The 19,246-nt window shown below is 44.3% G+C and overlaps 1 protein-coding gene across 5 annotated transcripts in view; it reads right to left on the bottom strand.

The window, feature by feature from the left end:
- Positions 1 to 601: 601 nt before the first annotated feature.
- The window catches only part of MAST2 (microtubule associated serine/threonine kinase 2), a 188,240-nt gene continuing 169,595 nt past the window's right edge, over positions 602 to 19,246 (bottom strand). For all 5 annotated transcript variants that reach the window (XM_088060081.1, XM_014250772.2, XM_088060079.1 and 2 more), the window contains 9 exons: positions 18,598 to 18,707; positions 16,423 to 16,577; positions 15,090 to 15,394; positions 12,279 to 12,494; positions 10,288 to 10,514; positions 8,667 to 8,789; positions 7,812 to 7,948; positions 7,381 to 7,568; positions 602 to 6,696 (listed from right to left, as the gene is read on the bottom strand). In XM_088060081.1, coding sequence (XP_087916207.1) covers positions 4,595 to 6,696; positions 7,381 to 7,568; positions 7,812 to 7,948; positions 8,667 to 8,789; positions 10,288 to 10,514; positions 12,279 to 12,494; positions 15,090 to 15,394; positions 16,423 to 16,577; positions 18,598 to 18,707 — 3,563 coding nt within the window. In that variant the 3' untranslated portion in view covers positions 602 to 4,594. The remainder of the gene's footprint in view (positions 6,697 to 7,380; positions 7,569 to 7,811; positions 7,949 to 8,666; positions 8,790 to 10,287; positions 10,515 to 12,278; positions 12,495 to 15,089; positions 15,395 to 16,422; positions 16,578 to 18,597; positions 18,708 to 19,246) is intronic.

Here is a 19,246-nt window from a genome sequence, read left to right as displayed (position 1 = left end):
GATCTGTTTCTGGAAAGGTTTTGGGTGGTGCAGCATCAAGGCTGCCTAAATAAGTCGGTGACAAAGTGGCCTTGTAGCACCTGCTGGCTCTCGCTCCATGGCCAATCCAAGTCAATGCCAAGTCCCTGCCCTTGGGATTTTACTGTGCATCCAATTCCTGAACCCATCAGGTTTAGTGTGTGGTTGTGGCCAGTCACATCCTCATCTTGCTCAGCCAAGTTTCACGGCTGAAAAAAGGGGTTTTTACCCCTTTTACCCCTTACATGTTTTTACCATCAGGACCCTGCATTGGTGGAGACACAAAACACTATAACCTACAGACCTGGTGGAGGATGGTAAATTCTGGGCTTGGGTTTCGGAGTGGAAAGCTCTGGCTTAGCCACACACCTGGCCTGCAGAGCAGAAAATCCCAAACAGCCTGGCAGAGTTACTCCTAAACTCCGACACTCCACAGGCCCACCCATTTTCTGCCCCATCAAGCAGCTGGTTGAGCAGGCAGGTTGGGAGCACAGCCTATGGGAAACCGAGGGGACACCAACCAAGAGACAAACACGAGTTTGGATTTATGTAAAAAAAAAAATTATTTATTTTGGAGGAGGATTTGAACATCGACATGCAGGTACAACATGAATAAAAATTATTGCACCGCTATTATGTGGCAATTGTTCAAGTTTCTAAAAACACAGAAATTCCACACTTTCTCTTATCTAGCTAAGTGCTGAGTGACACGGCTTGGCAGAGCCCAGCGCAGGAGGTGCTCTCACAGCCACCTGGATATGGTAATCAAACACAACGTAAACACACACTTCTGTCAAATCTTCTACTAGAAGTACAGAATTATCCTTCACATCCAGTAAGAGAAAACCAGAGAAAGACTTTATCCTCCCCTCTTCGGAAGAAAAGAAAAACAAAAGAAAAAAAAAAATACTCCAAATCACACCTTAATGCAAGTGTGGCAAACAAACCCACTGGTCACTCCTACCCCTTCCCCCACAAGCGCTCTTTAGTACAGCAGAAGCCAAAGGCCTCCAACATTCAGACCCAGGAGTGGCCAGTACAACACTAAAGTCTAATATTTACAATAAATATCATCCATTTCTCTTAGTTTGCAACAGTAAGAGACAAAGGGAAAAATAACACTGAGGCACGGGGCAGGGATGCGCCAGCTGGATGCGGGAGCAGAGAGGAGCTGCGGAGGCAGAACCAGCTTAGCCGCTGCCATCCCAAGACGGATGAGGAGCAGGAGACACATCCAAGCTGACAGAAGGGAAGAGGGGAACAAAGCAGGAAAGCAGCATATTTGGATGGTGACATGCACGGCTCATTCACCAAACACACACCTCACGCTCGTGACTTCCACCTTCTGCCTGCCTGGCTGGGGATTACCCACAGAGACCAAGGGCCGCGCTGGACACGGCTTCCCTTGGGCACCGCGGCTCCCAGGCGGCACTGGCAGTACGCTCTTGCCCCTCACACAGCTTTTCCAACATCCTGTTCCTTCCCAACATGTTTTGCAAGCTTTTATTTGAGAAGGTGTTTAAGGAATTTGTAGCAGAGCAAGGAATAAGTCTTGGTGTATCTACCTGGCTTATTATCAAAACTTAATAGGAAAAGTCTTTTCGCCCAAACCTTCTGCTAAAGTGCGCCGTGTAAATTTGACAGAAGGTGGAAACAGGGGTGATGGGGCACCTGGCACACCAAGGGAAACTGCAGGACTGACCAAGAGCAGGGAATACAGGGCTTCACTAGAATGCTTTCCTGGCAATGCTGTTTGGCTTCGGCTTCCAAAAAACCAGGGATTTTTAATTGCACTGACCACTCTCTGTACCGTAGCTACAAAAGAGGCAACGAAACACATACCTCACCTTTTCTTTGGCCAACACATGCAAAAGCAGCAAAAGCTGTGACATAGCAAGGGTTTTCACTCCTCCTTTTGTGCCTAGGAAAGGATAATTCTGCAATTCAGCATGGGAAGCAGCGGCTGCAAAGTCAGGGAGTCAGCAGCTTACAGCTGGTACCGGCACAGGGTCCCAGCCCTGCCAGGGGGGATGAACCAGGTTACCCAGCCTGGCTCACACCCCGTGCTCACCTCCCAGGAGCAGCAGTCCGTTTTACCCTCAGGTTTTTTAAACACAGAAGGAAAAGGGGGACCTGCCACCCAGGGAACAGCCAGCTTGGACCACGTCCTCACACAACTCCTTCATTTACACAGACACTTCCATCTCACCAAGGTCAGCTGCTCTCAGGAGATCAGCTTGTTAAGGAGGCTTGTCTTTGTAATTACCACAGACTCAGGATGCCAAATCCATTTTTCACTATTCCTGTCCATGCCATAATATCCTGTGCTGTTTCTCAACGATTTTTTTAGTAGATCAACCCATCATGGAGAAAACCAGCCAGATAAGTACCAAATCCTGCCAAGTCTGTTCCTTACTTGCCATTGCTCTAAATCAGCACTGAATGATGCTCACCACCAAGAGCACTTGGGAGAGGCTGGAGACACCCAGGACCCGGACAAGGCAGTGGAAATACTGTGGTTTGTAATTGCAAACCAAGTGCATAAGAGCAGCCTATGAATTCCAGGAAAAAGAGTGGAGAGACAGCACAGCAGGCTCTGCTCTCAATACCACCACAGCTAGGTTTATTAAGGTGTTACCCGGGAGCACTGAGGCTTTGGTTAGTGTAGTAGCAACACCATACATGTTCACACTGATACACGGAGTAAACACTCATTTAAACATGTTTAAAAAAAAAAAAAAAGCAAAAAAAAAAAAAAGCTCAAACCAAACCAAAACTTGGTCCAGAAATGAAACCCAAGCAGCCAAAATCAAGTGTATAATGAGGGGAAGCAACTGCTACACTGAAAGAAACAGGGTGAGATTCCAGAGATTTTTGCGAGTTGTGGGTTGTACTGAAATCAGTTTGAAAGAGATGGAGAAAATATATTCCTATATAATAAACATATCTGCATGTAGGGCAAGCGAATCAAAACTTCAAGTTCAGAGAAAGCCAAGACAGTGAAGGAAGCAGCAGTGTAAGGAAATCAGACCAACAGAGGTGGGTTTTAGCCTGGAATACTGTTGCACAGCCATTCTGCTTGTAACAGAGTAAGCCAGTGAGCAGGGCACTATCCCTCACGGGTGATCCGCAGGGAGATCCACTCAGACAAGATGAGGATACAAGCTGAGCACAATCTGGGACAAATGATGGGAGTGTTCACTGAGAGGAACCTTTAATTGGATGAAGAAATGGCTTACAGTGCTACAGGTATCACCACTCGACACATTTATTGGTGCATTATTATTGGTCTAATGCTCAGCAAGGAGCACTGGCACCCAGAGCCAGTCACACTTAAAGCAAAGCGATGTCTAAACCTAGGAGCAAGGAGTAAGTTTTTAATGCAAAGTGACTTCAGCAGTTGAAATGATCTAGCTATCAAAGCTGAAATCTGAAAATATCACATGTGTTTTGAAGTCTGTTTGCAGCCTGGCCACAGAACTCAAGGAGTCTGAACTCTTCATAGGTTTGTTTTTAAAATGGGCTAATTCAGAAAACTCAGCAAGTTTCCCAAGCCCCAATTCAGAAATGTTAAGGGACACCTTAAAATCCCTACCTATTTAGACTCACCAAGAGAAAGAAAAGTCTCCAAAGGTCGTTCTTCATTGAGATAATTTTGCCAGACACACCGGAGAATACGCAACTACAATTTTTTCTACTTTAAAACCAACCTACAGGCACCCCTTTCCTGGGGTCACTTACTCTGAGGCAGGGCAAGTTATGAATTGAAGCCAGCGAAAGGAAAATAAAACATCACTAAAATTTTAAAAACAGAGGGAAATGTTGCCATGTGTCCCATACAGATAAGTAAAAACAATCCCCAAAAAAGACAGCTTATGGATTGGAGAGTTCTCTTTCTGATAATTCCATTGAAAAATACTCTTCCTTATTTTAAAGAGCAGACAGGGATCTCTGTCTGTCCAGTCTCTCCAGCCCAGTCCTTTGTCTCTACATCCTCCAAGGACACAGGACTGTGAAGACACATGGTGACAAAGAGGTTTTACTTGCACCAAAGAGGGTCTGTCGTTTCAGAATAACTTGCAGACAAGAGGGCAGGTTCTTATTCTTGTCAAGGGACATCAGATTGTAAAACTGGAGCAAAAACTTGACATTTGTGAATTTCAATGGAATTTCAAAGAGACTGCTGAAAAGCAGAAATTTAAAAACAAGCTGCCTTTTTTGCACACAGAATTTTTGGGATCTCAAATAAATGCAGAATTAGAGGGAAGAGCACATCAGGCCCTAAGCTCGGGCAAAATAAAAGGTGTGGAAGGGAAAAAAAACAAAACAAACCAAAGTGTTTCTTAAGCCCTGCTTTAAAGATACCCTGTTCTAAAGAGACCTCAAACAGCAAGCACTACTGTGTACAAAAATAGAATAGCAAGGATGAAAAAACACAAAAAACAGTATGAAAAAAACCCTCCCAAAAATAGATGTACACAAGTTCTATTTTATATTAGTGTATATTACAAAATTCAAACATGCAGTCTCTATTTTGAATGTAGAATGCTCCAGTCCATGAGTACCAGCGATGCTGCTATGTTTTCTTCACAGCATCATCATGTGACAGGGGAAAGTCTTGTATTTTTAACTGATTTCCAACCTCTTTGCTTTTTGCTTGTGCCAGAGTTCCTTCTTTACAGGGCCTTGTGCTGCCATCTGGCAGAGGAGAGGCTCTCAGAGCTGCTTGTCCAAGAGCATGAGACAGCTCTTTTGACGGAGTGATTTTGCAGCTACCTGCCAACGCCTCAGATGATTTAGCACTGCAAAAAGGTGCCTCCTTTTTGACCAGCACAGGACACGTTGCCTCCTTTTTGGCCCCCACGGGACATGGTGTCTCCCAGGGCTTTGCTGGGTGCAAGGACTCTGCACAGGACCCAATCCTCGTGGTCATACTGTCTGTGCTAGAGGGTTTGGCTTTCTCTTGACACTCTCCTACTTGTGAAATGTCCTGCCTTTTTTGTTTCAAATCTCTCTCCTCTTTACAGGAGGCACCCAAATCCTTTCTCGTTTCCACCTCCCCAGACCCAGACATAGTGAGCTTCAAAGGGCCCAGCACACTCTGGGCCAGGGGCATTAACTGGGACACGGAGAGCACGCGCTCGATGGCACTGGGGACGAGGAGTGGGGAGGACACAGGTCCTGCTGGGCTGGTTTTGCTGGAGGTTAAAGCACCCTCTGCCTGGGATGAGCTGGGCTGCTGCTTGTCGGGGCTAGGACTTCTTTGGGACGTTTCACTGGTGCTCCCAGGAGACAGAAATGAGGAGCTGTGCTGTTCCACAGGCTGAGGCGTCTCCTTGCAACCCTTCTCACCGCGGTCTGGGGGGCTCACCGTGACAGGAGTGCTCGTGTTTGCTGTGCACCATGAGGAAAGTGCCAGCAGAGGTTTGGAATCCTGTTTTTTCTGACTGCTTTCTGTTAGCACAGGCTCTTTCAAGTCAAGTTTACCACAGGAGGTCCCAGAGGAATCACCTTCTTCAAGTTCCAGGAGTTTGATTGACGGGCACTGCATATGTTCTGTGCCATCTACTGGTTTTTGAGTACCTGGAGTTCTCCCGAGATCTTTGATTGCTTCAGAAGACCTGTCTTTTGAACCAAAACATTCCAAAGTTTTGTTTTCTGGCAATTTAGGCTCCTTTGCAGTCGTTTCTGATTTTAGGAATGGCTTTTCTGAATTAGCTAGTTTTTCTGGAGAAGTTCTTGAGGGGAGCTCTGGTGGGGAGGGGTGCACACTGATTTGCAGCGGCTCTGAAACAGGCTTTACTTGTTGAGTATTTCCCTTCTGCAAATCTTCTGTACCTTTTGGATCTTCAGGTAGAAAGGCATCATCTTCAATACTATCCTTGCTTTCCAATTTAGATGAAAACTTATTATCCTCATTAAAAGAATCTGAGACTCGGTCTCCACTGCCACGGGGCTTGTCCAGCCTTCTCCCATCCTGACTATCTTCTGAACCATCATCTGTTTCATCTTCAGAAGAATCTACTTCCCTGATGGCCTCCTGCTTTTGCAGAGACTCCCTCCTCTCCACCCTGTCCTGCCGAATGGCACCCAGCTTCCGTGAGCCCGGCTTCTGCAGCATCCCTTTTTCTGCCAGCCCAAGTTTGCCGCCTGTCGTTTCGTTGGCAGATTCCTGCAAGCTCTGGAGGCTGGGATCCCGCTGCAGCATCTCCTTCTTGAACTCAGAGTGAGAGATATCCAAGCTATGCTTCCGTGAGGAACCCAGCTTCTTCTCAGAGGAGGACAGAGAGGCAGCCAGTTTCTCGGCTGACTGCACTCTCTTCAGCAAAGGAGACCGAGGGGGCTCGGCACTTTTGGGGCGAGAAATTTGTCTCACCAGTGGTGGAGAGGAGTGTAGTTTTACTGGGAAAGACTGGATAATACTGGAGCTGCCAACTGAGTGTCCTGGCAAAGGAGATGGGGAGCGCTGTGGTGACGTGGACTGTGGGGTTGGTGATGGAGTGTGAGCCAGGGGGGACAGAGGGATGTTTCCTGCGGATTTACGCCTTGGAGATCTGTACTGCCTCTGGAGCTTTGGTGCCAGGCCATGCAGAGAGCTGGGTCTGATGTGTCCAGAGCTGGCTGGAGAATTGGGAACACTGGAACTGGGAGAGCTGCTCTGGGAAGAATTGCCACCAACTTAAAAGGAGGAGGAAAGAAAGAAAAAAAAAAAAAGAAGATTAATACGTATTTGGCCATTAAAACAAGTTATTGAAAATAAGTCAAGACACAATGCCATGTTACTCCAAAGCACAGCAGTAATATTGAAGGCAACATTGCCAGGCTTCTGATGGAAATTCACATCATTAGCACCCAACACCAGAGCACAGTAAGAAACACTCAGCTATGAGAACACTTTTCTGGAAAAAAAACCCCTTTGATCAGACAAACCACGTGTTTCATTGCTATTCTCTGGATGCAAATCTCTTTATTGCAGCAGCTGATTCAATTTTCAAATATGACTTTGCCACACTGTTTTGATTTCTTTTCTCTGAACACAGAAAATGTGTCAAACTGCTATGAAAAGATTGCAACTTACAACACACATTTTCATCAAAGTGGAAGGATGCTGTAGTACATTCTCAAAAGGATGTATGGATTTTCATCTTTAAATGAATCAATGAAAAAGAACACATCCATCCTTAAGGTAATTGACATCACCACTGTCATTTGCTTCACAAAGAGACCTACTACCTGCAGCTGTGCATTTTATTTCCAAAATTAATCAATCAGCAAAAGTCTCCTCCAATATTTTCTTTTCTTGTTTGACTGGATTTTTTTGCTTAGTTTTGTTTTGTTTCATGTCTTTTTTTTTTTTTTTACCTGAGTGTATTGACTCTGGAGTGGATCTGTAGCTCTGGGTTGGTGACCGAGGAGACAGGTTGTGAGTTGGAGAGCCAGGCACACTTTCTCCAGATGACAGAGACCGGTTCAGGGATGATAAACTCCGGCTGGTGTGAAGCAGCGATGCTTGTTTAGTGATCTTCCTCAACAGAGAACTCTTCTTCTTACTGGGGAAGAGCATGCAAAAGGTGTTTACAAGCCCAAATGATTTATTTAGCTTTACAAGCAGATTTCAGTCAATTTTGTGTCACAGTAAGAGACAAAAAAAACCCAAAAACAAGAAAAGAAGAACTAAAGGAAAAATCTGCTGATATACATTATCTGCAAATGGATTTGAGAAAATCTCTCTGAAGATCTCTTACTTTATCTTGGTTACCCTTTCATTTTAACAGAGAAACATCAAAACAAACCTTTCCTGACCATCCTTTGTTTTACTCTTCTTGTTCCTACGAGCCATCTTGGATTTGTAGCTGGCTTTTCGAGCTGGACCAACTTTGATGGATGTGTTCTCAAATGGTGTGGTGGAGATGGACACTTTATTTCCACTCTGTCAGACACAAAACAAAGAAACATTGCTTACAACATGGTTATTTGAAGCAGATCTGCAGGTAAAACAGGTAGGCTGCTAGTTTATTGCTGCCTGCCATTTTGTAATCCTTTGTCAAACTCCATTTTTCCCCTCAGCATTTCCACCTATCATTTATTAAGGAATTGCCAAGAGAGAGCTCTCGTTAGTCAGGCTTTCACAAATGATTAGCTCAGACCCCAGATGGTAGGTAAAGCTTCCCAGAGCAGGCAGAACACAGCATCTGACCTCTCCCATTGAGATCCCAAATGACTCAATTTAATACTTGTAATACTTGGAAACTTGAACAAAGTGATATTCTGTCACCAATCCTATTCCCAGTGCTCTGACTGATGGCAGATGTGAGAATATCAGGCATCTATCATGATGAATCTGCAACACAGAGCATGGCTTGTCTAACTCATGTTAAAAAAATAATAATCCTGACTGCTCCTCTTTTTGCAATCCCAAAGACTTCTGTCTCTTGGAACAGTCCAGAACTTTAGGGGTTTTTTTCTGTAAATGTATTCTGCTCAGAGAGGTATCAAACACAATCATCCATTTAACTGGATAACTTCAACACCAACCAGCACAAAGCTGCTCTTAAGTACCACCAGATGCTGTGTGCACACTTGTATTTCAGACAATGCCAACATTTTATGCTCACGTTTTCCAAAATGTAACGGCACTGCGCCCCTACCTTCAGAATCAGCTCCACCACTTCGGTGTGCACCAGCCCGTGGACCGGCTCCCCGTTGACGTGGGTGATCAGATCCCCTTCCCGCAGACCTGCTTCGTTTGCCGGACCCCCTTCCTCCACGTGCTGCCAACAACAAGGGGTGACTGCTTTGAGAAGGGCAACGTGCAAGAGCTCTAGCCAGATGGGACTCAAAGCCCATCCGTGTCACTTCCTGCCACAGCCAACATCAGCTGCTGCTGAAAGAAACCATCCCTGGCACAGCCAAGCACAAACCCTGCGCTCTTCCACTCCTCTCCAGCATCCTGGGCATCCAAGGCAGCCAGGATAGTTAAGCTGATCAAGAGACCAGCTCTTCCCAAAGCAAAAGGCTTAACACACTTCCAAAAATTTTACAGCACTCAGGAATGTTACCCAGATGCTCTTCATTTCCAGACAAACATTCAGTCTTTTTCGATTTCTTTGCCATCCCAAATCCAGCATCCTTCCATGTACATGCTGGAACACAAGGTGGCCAACAGACTTTTAAGGTAGACTCTGCCATGTGTTTCAGGTGCCTGTATTCCATCTCATCTCAAACAGCGCTTCTTTTTCCACTTTCCATCCTTTATTAACCTATCCAGCACCAGACTTTTCCCCTGTGAATACACTGCCTTTCCCTTGTCCTTGGTCAGGAATGTAAGCCTCCTTCACCATGAGGGGATAGATGTGCAGGGGAATGCACATCTTTCCCACTAGCTAGGAAAGATTCCAAACAAGTATCCTGGTAAACTCAGCATTGTTCAAGAAAAGCAAGAGAGAGGCAAGGCAAAAACTCAGTTTATTTCTCTCAGAATGAGTATTAAATAAGGACCCAAGTGTGTGAAGTCTGTATTATCCAATGAACACAGAAGTGCAAGGAAAAGAATTAACCACCTTTACCCTGACTGCATTCTCCCTATCTACACAATCCTAACAACACTGCTTCAGGGAATGGATCATTCCTAGAAGTCATCTACACTAACACAAAAGGAACACAGAGATCAAGTACCAGCAGTAGTGGGAAGGAAGCAATACAGACATGGAAACCAGACCTTTTAGCACAGCTCACAACAACTAAGCCAAGAGCTAAATCCCATGGCAATCAGCATAGCAGCAGTGATGCTTTAAGGCTTGTAATCAATTCCAAGCGACTGCTTGGAAAATCCCAGCAGACTGAACTGATCAGAAGCAGGTTATAATCACTAACACAAGTCTGAATAAATTAGCTATAATGGGCCCTCATGCAACAACCCCAATAAGGAGAAAGAGGGTATGTACACAGAAATATGCTTTAAAGGATGTGCTGCAGGAGAAAGAAGGTGGATTCATGTAACCAGGGTAAAAAGAAGGAAAGAAAGGTTGCTGTGGTTCTGTGATGGGCTTGAAAACTACCGGGAAACCCAAAGTGCTGTTATTTATCTAGTTAGTTAGTTAGTTAGTTAGTTACAAAGGGCTCCCCCCACCCCAAAAAGGTAACTTTGGGTGTGATTAAGAAGAGAGAAAACAAGGTGGCAAAACACAATTTCCAAAGCTAAACCCCACGCCCCTGGCTAGATGCATTTGTGGCCCCGAGGGTCCTCTTTTGAGAAAAGCAGAGACCTACCCAGACCATGTGATGCACAGTGTAGATATCACTGTCACCCATATAGACGCGAATGGCGCGCAGAGTGAAACCGTATTTCTTTCCAGCCCGATGGATGATGATTGGTGGTTTCAGGTTTGCAATAGCAGGAGAAAAGTCACGGCTGGGTGAGGAGTCCCTCGAAGATGGGTTGGAGGAGAGAGAATGAGGTGACATTGGACTGGCCAATGGAGAACACGTGTGGTGATCTACAGTGATGACACAAAGGTGGGCAAAAATTAGGAAAACAGGCCTCCGAAAGAGAAAATTCTTGTTAGAGAACAGCTATGAAACCGTATCTTCCAATGGTCTTAAAGTGGTGGCTTTCACCAGAGCTGGGTCTGTCTGCAGCTTCAACTAATTCATGCTTTGCAATACAAATAGCAGGGTTTCCAAAAAGGCTCATTTGGAGGTGTACATTTATTGCACTGCTCATACAGAATTATGGTTGGGTCATAGTATTTTCTACTTCTCTTTCCAGGATTTACAACCCATCATGAGCATTTACTCTAGGCACAATCCTGCAACACCCCATTTCCAGGTTATTATGCATTATTCTCCTCCAAAAGATCAGATGCCTCTAGATCTTGGTGCAAGTTACACATTGGTGCTGAGATAAATCCAAAACAGTTAGTATTAACACAAAAGGAATGAGTAGGTGATCAGCCAACAACTACATCTAGGCCGTTTTGTTAGTGTTTTAAATTCACAGGGGAAAAAATATTTAACCCTAAAATAATACCTACTGCAGGGACTTTGCTGCTGCAAAGCAACATCACAGGTGTACTTTTGAGTGAGTTTCCCAAATGAACAGCCATGGGATGGGCTGTCAGATAAACTACCTGACTGCTTGCTGGTGGAACAACAACCACTTTTTAAAGTACAAAACAAATACAGAACTCTCATTTTAAAATGAAGCTGGTCAACATCAGTAATTAATAAACCCAAGAGCAGGAATATTAAATGCAGCTGTAGAAGGTAATCTCTAATTCATTAAGAAACACCTGCCCAATCGCCCAGCACGTATTTACCTCGCATATGAGAGCAGCTCTGGAGAAACCTTTGCTGGGTGATTAAATACACATTTTAGAGGTTTTCATGAGGGAGTCAGTAGTTCAAAAATCAACTGACACCCAAAGCACAAGAAATGTGACGTGCATCACCATGAGGCTGCCAAGAGCATGTGCATTCCTGCCTCCAGCTCACTGCTGGGAGGAACAGGTAGGCATTGCTCATGGCCCAGCTGCATTCCCTGCTCCCATCCAGGCAGGAATAGGTACAGCCCTGGAAATACAGCATGGTCTTATCCCCTGGAAAGGGACAAAATCCCTGTGGGGAGAAAGTCCTTCTAGTGAACCAGTCTGTCACAGCTCAGTATGGCTGAGCTGCTCTCTAGGAGTTATCACCTGTCACTGGGAATTGTAAAGGTCTGGTTTTGCTTGTAGACAGAGCTGGGCCAACAACAACAAGCTGAACAAGTCAAGTTCAGCATTGACTTAGTGAGTTACAAACACTGTTCAGTTCTCATCTCAATCTCAACCAAGTTATCTGGAGTTTCTGAAACTTATCAGTGCATAAATGCACCAGACACATTCCATTCCCAAACAGCACTGTATTTAACATATGACCTCAAAAAACCTTGATGGTTAAAATCATTCTGTGTCTCTAGATCTCCTTGCTGCACCATTGTCTACAGACCAGCTAGGAGTCAAATTAAACAAAAGCAGGGGAAGAACAGGGCCCAGCTGCCATTTGCAGAAGCTGCAGTCAGACCACAGGCACAACGCTCGTGTCTGTGGCACAGCAGTGCTCATCAACCTGCGAGCAGGAAATATTAAACCGACTGTAAAAGTTCTCTCCCCTCCTGCCAGCCAAGGCATTATTCCAGGAGAGCGAGGGGGGCGGATCTGTCTGCAGACCTTTTGTTTAGTGCTTGCAGATTCTGACAATGCCTCACTCAAGGCATTTCTTACCTGAGGGAATCAGGAGAGACAAGGCAGTAGCAGATGCTGATTTAATCACTTTATTGACAGGTCTTGAGGTACGTTTCTCCCCTGATTCCCCAGAGAGCAACCTGTGTCGTGCCCGCCGCACTGCCAAATCGCTGATGGCTTTTGGAGTGGTAAAGTCTGGGCCTTCATTGCTATTACTGCGAGCTCGTGGATCAGAGAAATCTGCAGTGCTCCCAGCTACAGTTTAAATTAAAACAGATTAGAACCACAGGGAATTCCTAACAGTCTATTCCCCTACAGGCAAAATACATTAAATCAAAGTCATGTTTACATGAAGTCCAAGAGTAAATTTTCCTAAGAAGAAACCCCAGGGCTTGAATTTTTATTTACAGAAATGGTGTTATTCTGAACACAGAAAATTAGCAGCTTCTATTCTGTAGAAAAGCTCGCTAATGAAATCACATTGCGCAGTGGCAGTTCCATGAATCCTGAAGCTGTGGTGCACTTCTGCACGCCATTTCAATGGGATCATTCACAGAGGAAAACAGGTTTATAGAAAGTTCTGCATTTTTACAACCAGCAAGAACTGTCCATCTTTAAGTCAAAACTGCCCGTAAAAGAAGAGCCAGATCCTACTGGAGCTGCACATAAAAAATGCACTTTAAGAGAATACTAAGGTACTCAAGTCAAGGAAAGTAAAAATGTGGATTGTAAATACAACCTTAATTTGTCCCCGTCCATGTACCACTGCAATTTAGTCTTGAATTACGTAACCTGCTATAATTATATATAAAATGCAAAGTAATCTTGAAGATCAGACTGGGCATATAACAACAGCAGATGCTGGGGGCTGGGGGTCCTGTACTCAAGGCTGGTGCCTCTGTCCCCCATGTGATACCTTGAAGGGGCACTGTGAAAATACAGTAATTAGAATTTACAAGGTGCTTAGAAATGGAAGTGGTGAGCATCACAGCAAGCCCACAAGGGAAATTAATCATTCTGTCTTCAAAAGCAAATTTTAAGCAGCATGCAATAAATAAAGCCTAAGGGCCACATTTTGAACAATGAGGACAGAACAAAACATTGATCATCGTTATTTAAGTGGGCAGCACTGCTCTGCATACTAAGTGAAGCAGGAAGTATCATGAAAATAAAAATTCAAAGCACCATTCCCATAGACCCAAGGACCAGATGCTTGTTCAACACTTAAGAGCCACAGAGTTTCAAATCAGGCTCCCAGACAATGAGGAACCCGTATTCAGAGGCTGCATGGGAAAAGGTGCCATATAAATTAGAGAAGCACTCAGAGACAGTGACAGGAGTTAAACTCCTTTCAAGCCTCTGACTTGGAGACACTGAAGCACTGGATTCCATGCACTAGATCAAAGACTGCTCTAATGTATTGAGCTCAGGGGAGCAGGCTGCCCAGGAGAACTTCATTTTTGCCAATCTCACATTGCAGATACCCAAATTAGCAATGGAAGTGTTCTTGCCATTTTTAATAGCACGTTTCTAGGCTCTTAGCATGAAATTGAGAACCCAAGGTTTCACTTATAGCACCTATGCCAAGTAAGCATGAGGCAGGTTCCTTCTTTCACTCCTGCACCTCCTCTTTACACAATAGCATCACCAGGCCTCTTCAGGGAGCACGGACAATGAAGAGAATGGGACAATTTTGAAGGAATTTCACAGACTGAATTACAGAAGAGGAATAATAAGATGCGGGAATCTTTGGCTTTACTCTGGAGGCAAATTTATTCTAAGGCATTTCCACCTTCTGCCATCAGTCCTCCATCACACCTGCCCAGTGCTGTCCACCTTGTCCATTCTTGCTGCCATTCTGACTACCTCCTCAGTACCTCTTTCCATTCTCAATGCATCACAATTGCTTTGCCTGCTTGCTCCCAGTTTCTACCAGCAACTTGTTCCTTATTTTCTTACCCAGTTAGTCCTTGCTATTCAACCCTACGATCTACTCCTTCCCCTAATTATGCCTTCTTTCTCAAATATTCCTTTGCCAACCTTCATTTCAACTTCCCCTCTTTCTTCCATTGTTCCAAACTTCCTTTTTTCCCCCCTCCTTACTACTTCCCAGCAGTTCCCAGCTCTGGCCTCCTCTGTTCCCAGGAACATGCAGCTTCGCCCCCTTGTCTTCCCAATGTCCTGAAAGGGGCAGGAACTGGGAACACTCCAGCACCCAGAGCTCAGTCCTGCACTGCAGCAGTCCAGGGTGCCACTGTAGGAAGGTTCAGCTCAGCCCACAGCTGGTGAAAAGCCCCAAGACAGTCAAAGTTGCTGAGAAATCAAACACTGACTTCTAAGAGCCACTCTCCTATGTTCAGGCTGCAACTGGATGAATTTTGCCACATTTGGCTGTTAAAATAAGTAGCATGTCCCTGACACAAGCCCCACTTCTCCAGCATATTTCAAGTCTCTCCAAAGTCTTGGGATGAGCAAAATCACAAGAAGCAGGGATCTGTTGGTATGGCCGACACCCACATTCTCCAGGTCCAACTCAGCAGTGATCTGTTCTGATTAACACTTAAATTAATGCTGTCTCAGGCAGGCACCCAGTGGTTATAAGCAGGCATAGATCGTATGAATCTCAAGCATTGAGAAGATCTAAATCAATTTGAAGTGACAGGACTGAAATCTAAGATGCAATTTTTGAGGAGATGAAACTACTGGCATTATTTCAAAGCCAAGCACATTCACACTAAAATATCTACTTAGCATGTGGCAGTCATGTGCTCTGACACCCAGAGCCGGTTTTAGAGTTAATCTCTGCAAGGTAACATGGCCTCCTTGGGGACCAGGACACCAAGCACGTACCTGTCAGCGCTGAGGCGCTGCCGGCGGCCGTGGCCGGGGTGGTGGCTCCGGCATCCCCTTCCAGCTGCAGCTCGTGCTCCACAGGCTGTTCTGGAATGGGCACGGGCAGCCCCTCCCGCGCCTGCACCGTGGACAGCAGCATCCCCTCGGACTGGGGCCGTTTGAGGGCGGCCCCCTCGTCCTCGGCGGAGATGGCGAAGCGGGGCATGTCCAGGAGCCCCGAGCAGCGGCGCCGCACCGTCAGCGGCGGGCTGGAGTCGCTCTCCGTGTGCGAGGACTCGGACATGGACAGGCGCTTGCGCAGGCTGCGGGCAGAACCGAGACAGGGCCCCCCAGGTGAGTCAGGGGCTGATCAACTTGGAAGGGTGAAAATAGGGCACAGACCCAACTCAGGCACGTCTGAAGCCAATTTAAGGTGAAGTCGGGTAGCCAAGCTACAACAGTGGGAGTTAAAACAAAAAAGGCTTGGGGCATCACCTGAGTTTAGAGTTCCAATTGTTAAGCTTCTAGGAAAGGAAGGGACAAACCCAAAGAAAAACACAGTACAATGAACACAATATTAAATATCATTAAAAAAAAAAAAAAATCACAATTGCAAAATGCAAATCATCCTCCATGTTCCTTTTGGAATTAGTTGAATTTTTCTTTCGAAGTTGCTCTAAATTAGAAGCCAGGAAGGCCTAATGTAAAATGAAGTGCACCTCAGTTATGAGTGCAATCTGTAAAACATTTTTAAGGGAGTTGTATAGACTAGGTCAGAGCTATTTTATGCTCTTTCTAATGCCAAACATTAGGGTAAAAGTTTTACAGGGGTTGCACAAAATGAGAGACATCCCTTTTATAAGGTAAGTTTTCAGTAATGCCAGAAACATGGCAGATATCCAAATTCTGGGTATTCATATATTTCACTGACACTTTTTACTAGAGCACAAGATCTTTTGGGATATTCTCAGCTTTTGAAACTATGAACTTTCCTAACGATTTCTCTGCTTTGTAGCAAAAGGTCAAAGTCTGGCAACATGAGAATTTGCATTAATTTAAGGAAAAAACTGAAAAGGGGTACATCTCTGACGTAACTAAGAAATCTGCCCTTAAGGTTAGAATACCTTTAAATTCATTAAAAGTATTTGCCACAGATTTAGAAGACGTTAGTACTTAACTAGATACATTTAAGGACCGTATAGCTTCTACAGTTTTGGCTATTCAATCCAAGCTTCTCCTGTGGAAATACAACATATGATGCTCTCCTCACCTAACACTGGTCATAGGAAGCTTTGGCTGGTCTTTTTTAGCTGCTGTGGGAAAACGGAAGCCTCAGTTGCACAGAACTCACATTTCAGGAGACCCAATGACCCAGCTGCGGTCCCGGCTCTTCAAGCCCCCCAGGCTGTCCAGCCGATCATCCTTCTCCTCACTCAGGCTCCGCTTGGTTGGTGGTGGAGTCTTCCTCTCCTCGTGGATGGAAAGTCTTTCCATGCTGCTGTACACCTGCATGCAGCAAAAGATCCTTCTGTGCAGGGAAAACCAACCCATGGGGTCTTTTCTGAGCAGGGGGGAAAATCTCCTCTTGAAATTTCCCCCTGGAAGTGTGAACTTGGTCATGTTCTTTGACCAAGTAACTCAGTGCAGGTGTGACATGCTCAAGGTGTGCCAGGGAGGAAAGGAAAAAGGCCCAGCTTCAGAAACACCAAAATGCTTTTCTACAATAGCACCCAACACTTCTCCTTTGAAAACGCAACAGAAATACCGACAAACTTTGTGAAATTACTTTGATTTTTGGTTTTAAAGATTCTCAAATCTAAGAGGAGCTATTGCTAAAGACAGCTGCACAACTCTTGAGAGCTGGCATCTGGATCTTGAGATCTAACTACACAAATTCACTTCAGTGATAGGCATCATGCTCATGACCCCATTTCATTATCATCAGTCTATCAGCATTGCCCCAAGCTTATTTCAGAACAAAAAAGTCCTGCCCTCCTCAAGGAATCTACTATAATGCTGACAGCTTAATGAAAGTGCCTTTCTTAGTTTTACAGCCGTCTTTAAATAATTAAATGATTAAGCAAAAAAAATCCATCCTTTTAAAACTACACTTGACTGTGGACCTAATTTACATAAGAAGAGATTAATGAAAATAATGTTATTAAAAATTCAGAGCATCAACAAGATAACTATTAATAAATCATATGGCTGAATTGTCAGACAAGAATTTCAAAATATAATGAGCCTTTTATGCCTCCCACATTACAAATGCTGTATAATTTTCCAGGTCTTAAAATAAATTCATTAAAAGTGAACTTCCTTTCTTTGTGGCAAAAACATTGAACCCTAAAGAAAAGCTTCAGTCTAACAAATGAGTAATACTCATGGTGAGAAAAGGCAGAGAAAAGAAACTCTTACGTACTCATGAGAACTTTTTCAAAATACCAACTAATCCTCAGTTCCAATTTTAAACATACTTTTAGTGATGCAAATCAGGAGCAACTCCATAAAATTAAGAGTAACTGTTATTTAAACCACTGTAGCCTGGTTGCATACAAAGAACGAACTGGTCCTTAAAGACTGACTTCAGCAGTGGAAAACTGAAGGAACTGCTGTGTAAAACCAAAATAGCTTTCAGAGTTCCTAAGTAAAATTCCTACTCCCATCTCACTAAGAGGAGAAATACAATTCATAAAGTAGCTGCATTAAAACAGCATTTCTTCTCCCTTCTGCCTCTCCCAAACATATTATATTTTATCAGGAAAACCAATGTAGTTCTTTCCCTCCAGTTATGTATTTGAAAACACCCGAAGTTTTATGTTTTGTAGAACTCGGGTCACTCCTGCTGCTTTCCTCTGGACTCCCTTTCATTCTCAAGAACACTGCCCAGTACAGACCAGAACACCCCAGAGATGGCCTTCCTACTGGTAAGCCCAGTATGGAAAAACATTGCTTCAATAATTTGGCACATCTAATTCACAAAGGATTATGTGCTGAGACCCTTCTCTTTAAAATTGTCACCTTGCTTTTTGCTCCTCAGGCTATATTTGAGACAATGAGTGATGTAAACTTCACTGATGTTCTTACCCCTTTGATTTTAGACCCTTATTCCTAATTTTAGAATCCATTTTCATCCCAAAACCATCTTGTCACCTATGGAAGGTCCTTTCAGAATGACACTGCTCAAAGCAAGTACGTTTTGGATACTCCCTATGCCAACATCCAGGTGACTGATAAAGACATCAAACTATATCAGATGCAGAAGAGACCTACACAATGCCCTGCATGTTGGTAAAACATGAAGCAATACAAAATGTCATTCTGCAATTATTCTGGTACTCACCTTCTAACAGGCCACAAACTACCACAGAATAAACAACTCATGCATTGTTTTCTTTCCTCAGTGAATCCTACACACCATGAGATCCCACAGAGCATCCACATGATTAAAATCTGCCCCATACGAAGCAAAGAAACCGTGTTCCTCTCTAGATTGTTTTCTTTCAACAAGTTAGCATGCCCCTACCTTGCTGAACCTGGGTGAGCAGGAGGAAAACTGCCGAATTTCCACATGATCATCATCATTAGTGTCCTCTTCCTCCTCAGAATCCAGGTGTTGGTACCGTTCTGAACGGGCTGGGAACAAGACATGGCACTTGCATCAGTGTGGGGAGTGTTGGTAACTCACACCTCAAGCATTGCTACTGGTCTGCTTCAAGAACTTTGAATGTTAATACACCATGCAGGGTGTATTTCTCTTAATACTGAAACATACCCAGCCAGATTTTGCTCATCCCGTGCAATTGCCAGTGAAGAATATCTCCTTGGCAATGAATTTATCTTATCCTGTCAGCTGTATTCCATTCTGGAAGCAGCTGATACTCAAAAGATGTGTAATCCTACAGACCCTTCATGGTAGGGATATTTCTTCCCTACAGGAAACAATCATGGGGAAGGAAACACAGAAACAATTCACTGTCTGACTTTCCAATAAACACCTTTTAACTGTACAAAGTCCATCCTGCATACATACATACATACATAAAGCCTACTTAAAAAAAATAAAAATAGTTACCCCAAAAGAAAATCTCTTTTCCCTCCTGCAACTAGGAAAAGGATTAGATTTTGTGAAAGAAAATGGGCAAGCAGCCAATATGCAAAGCTATTTTTAATGC

This window comes from Pseudopodoces humilis, chromosome 10 (assembly GCF_049639895.1).
Source record: "Pseudopodoces humilis isolate 2021_Gansu_Grassland_sample_001 chromosome 10, ASM4963989v1, whole genome shotgun sequence".
Classification (NCBI taxonomy): domain Eukaryota; kingdom Metazoa; phylum Chordata; class Aves; order Passeriformes; family Paridae; genus Pseudopodoces; species Pseudopodoces humilis.
Note: the sequence above shows the minus strand (reverse complement) of the source record. Positions and strands in the feature narration are given on the sequence as shown.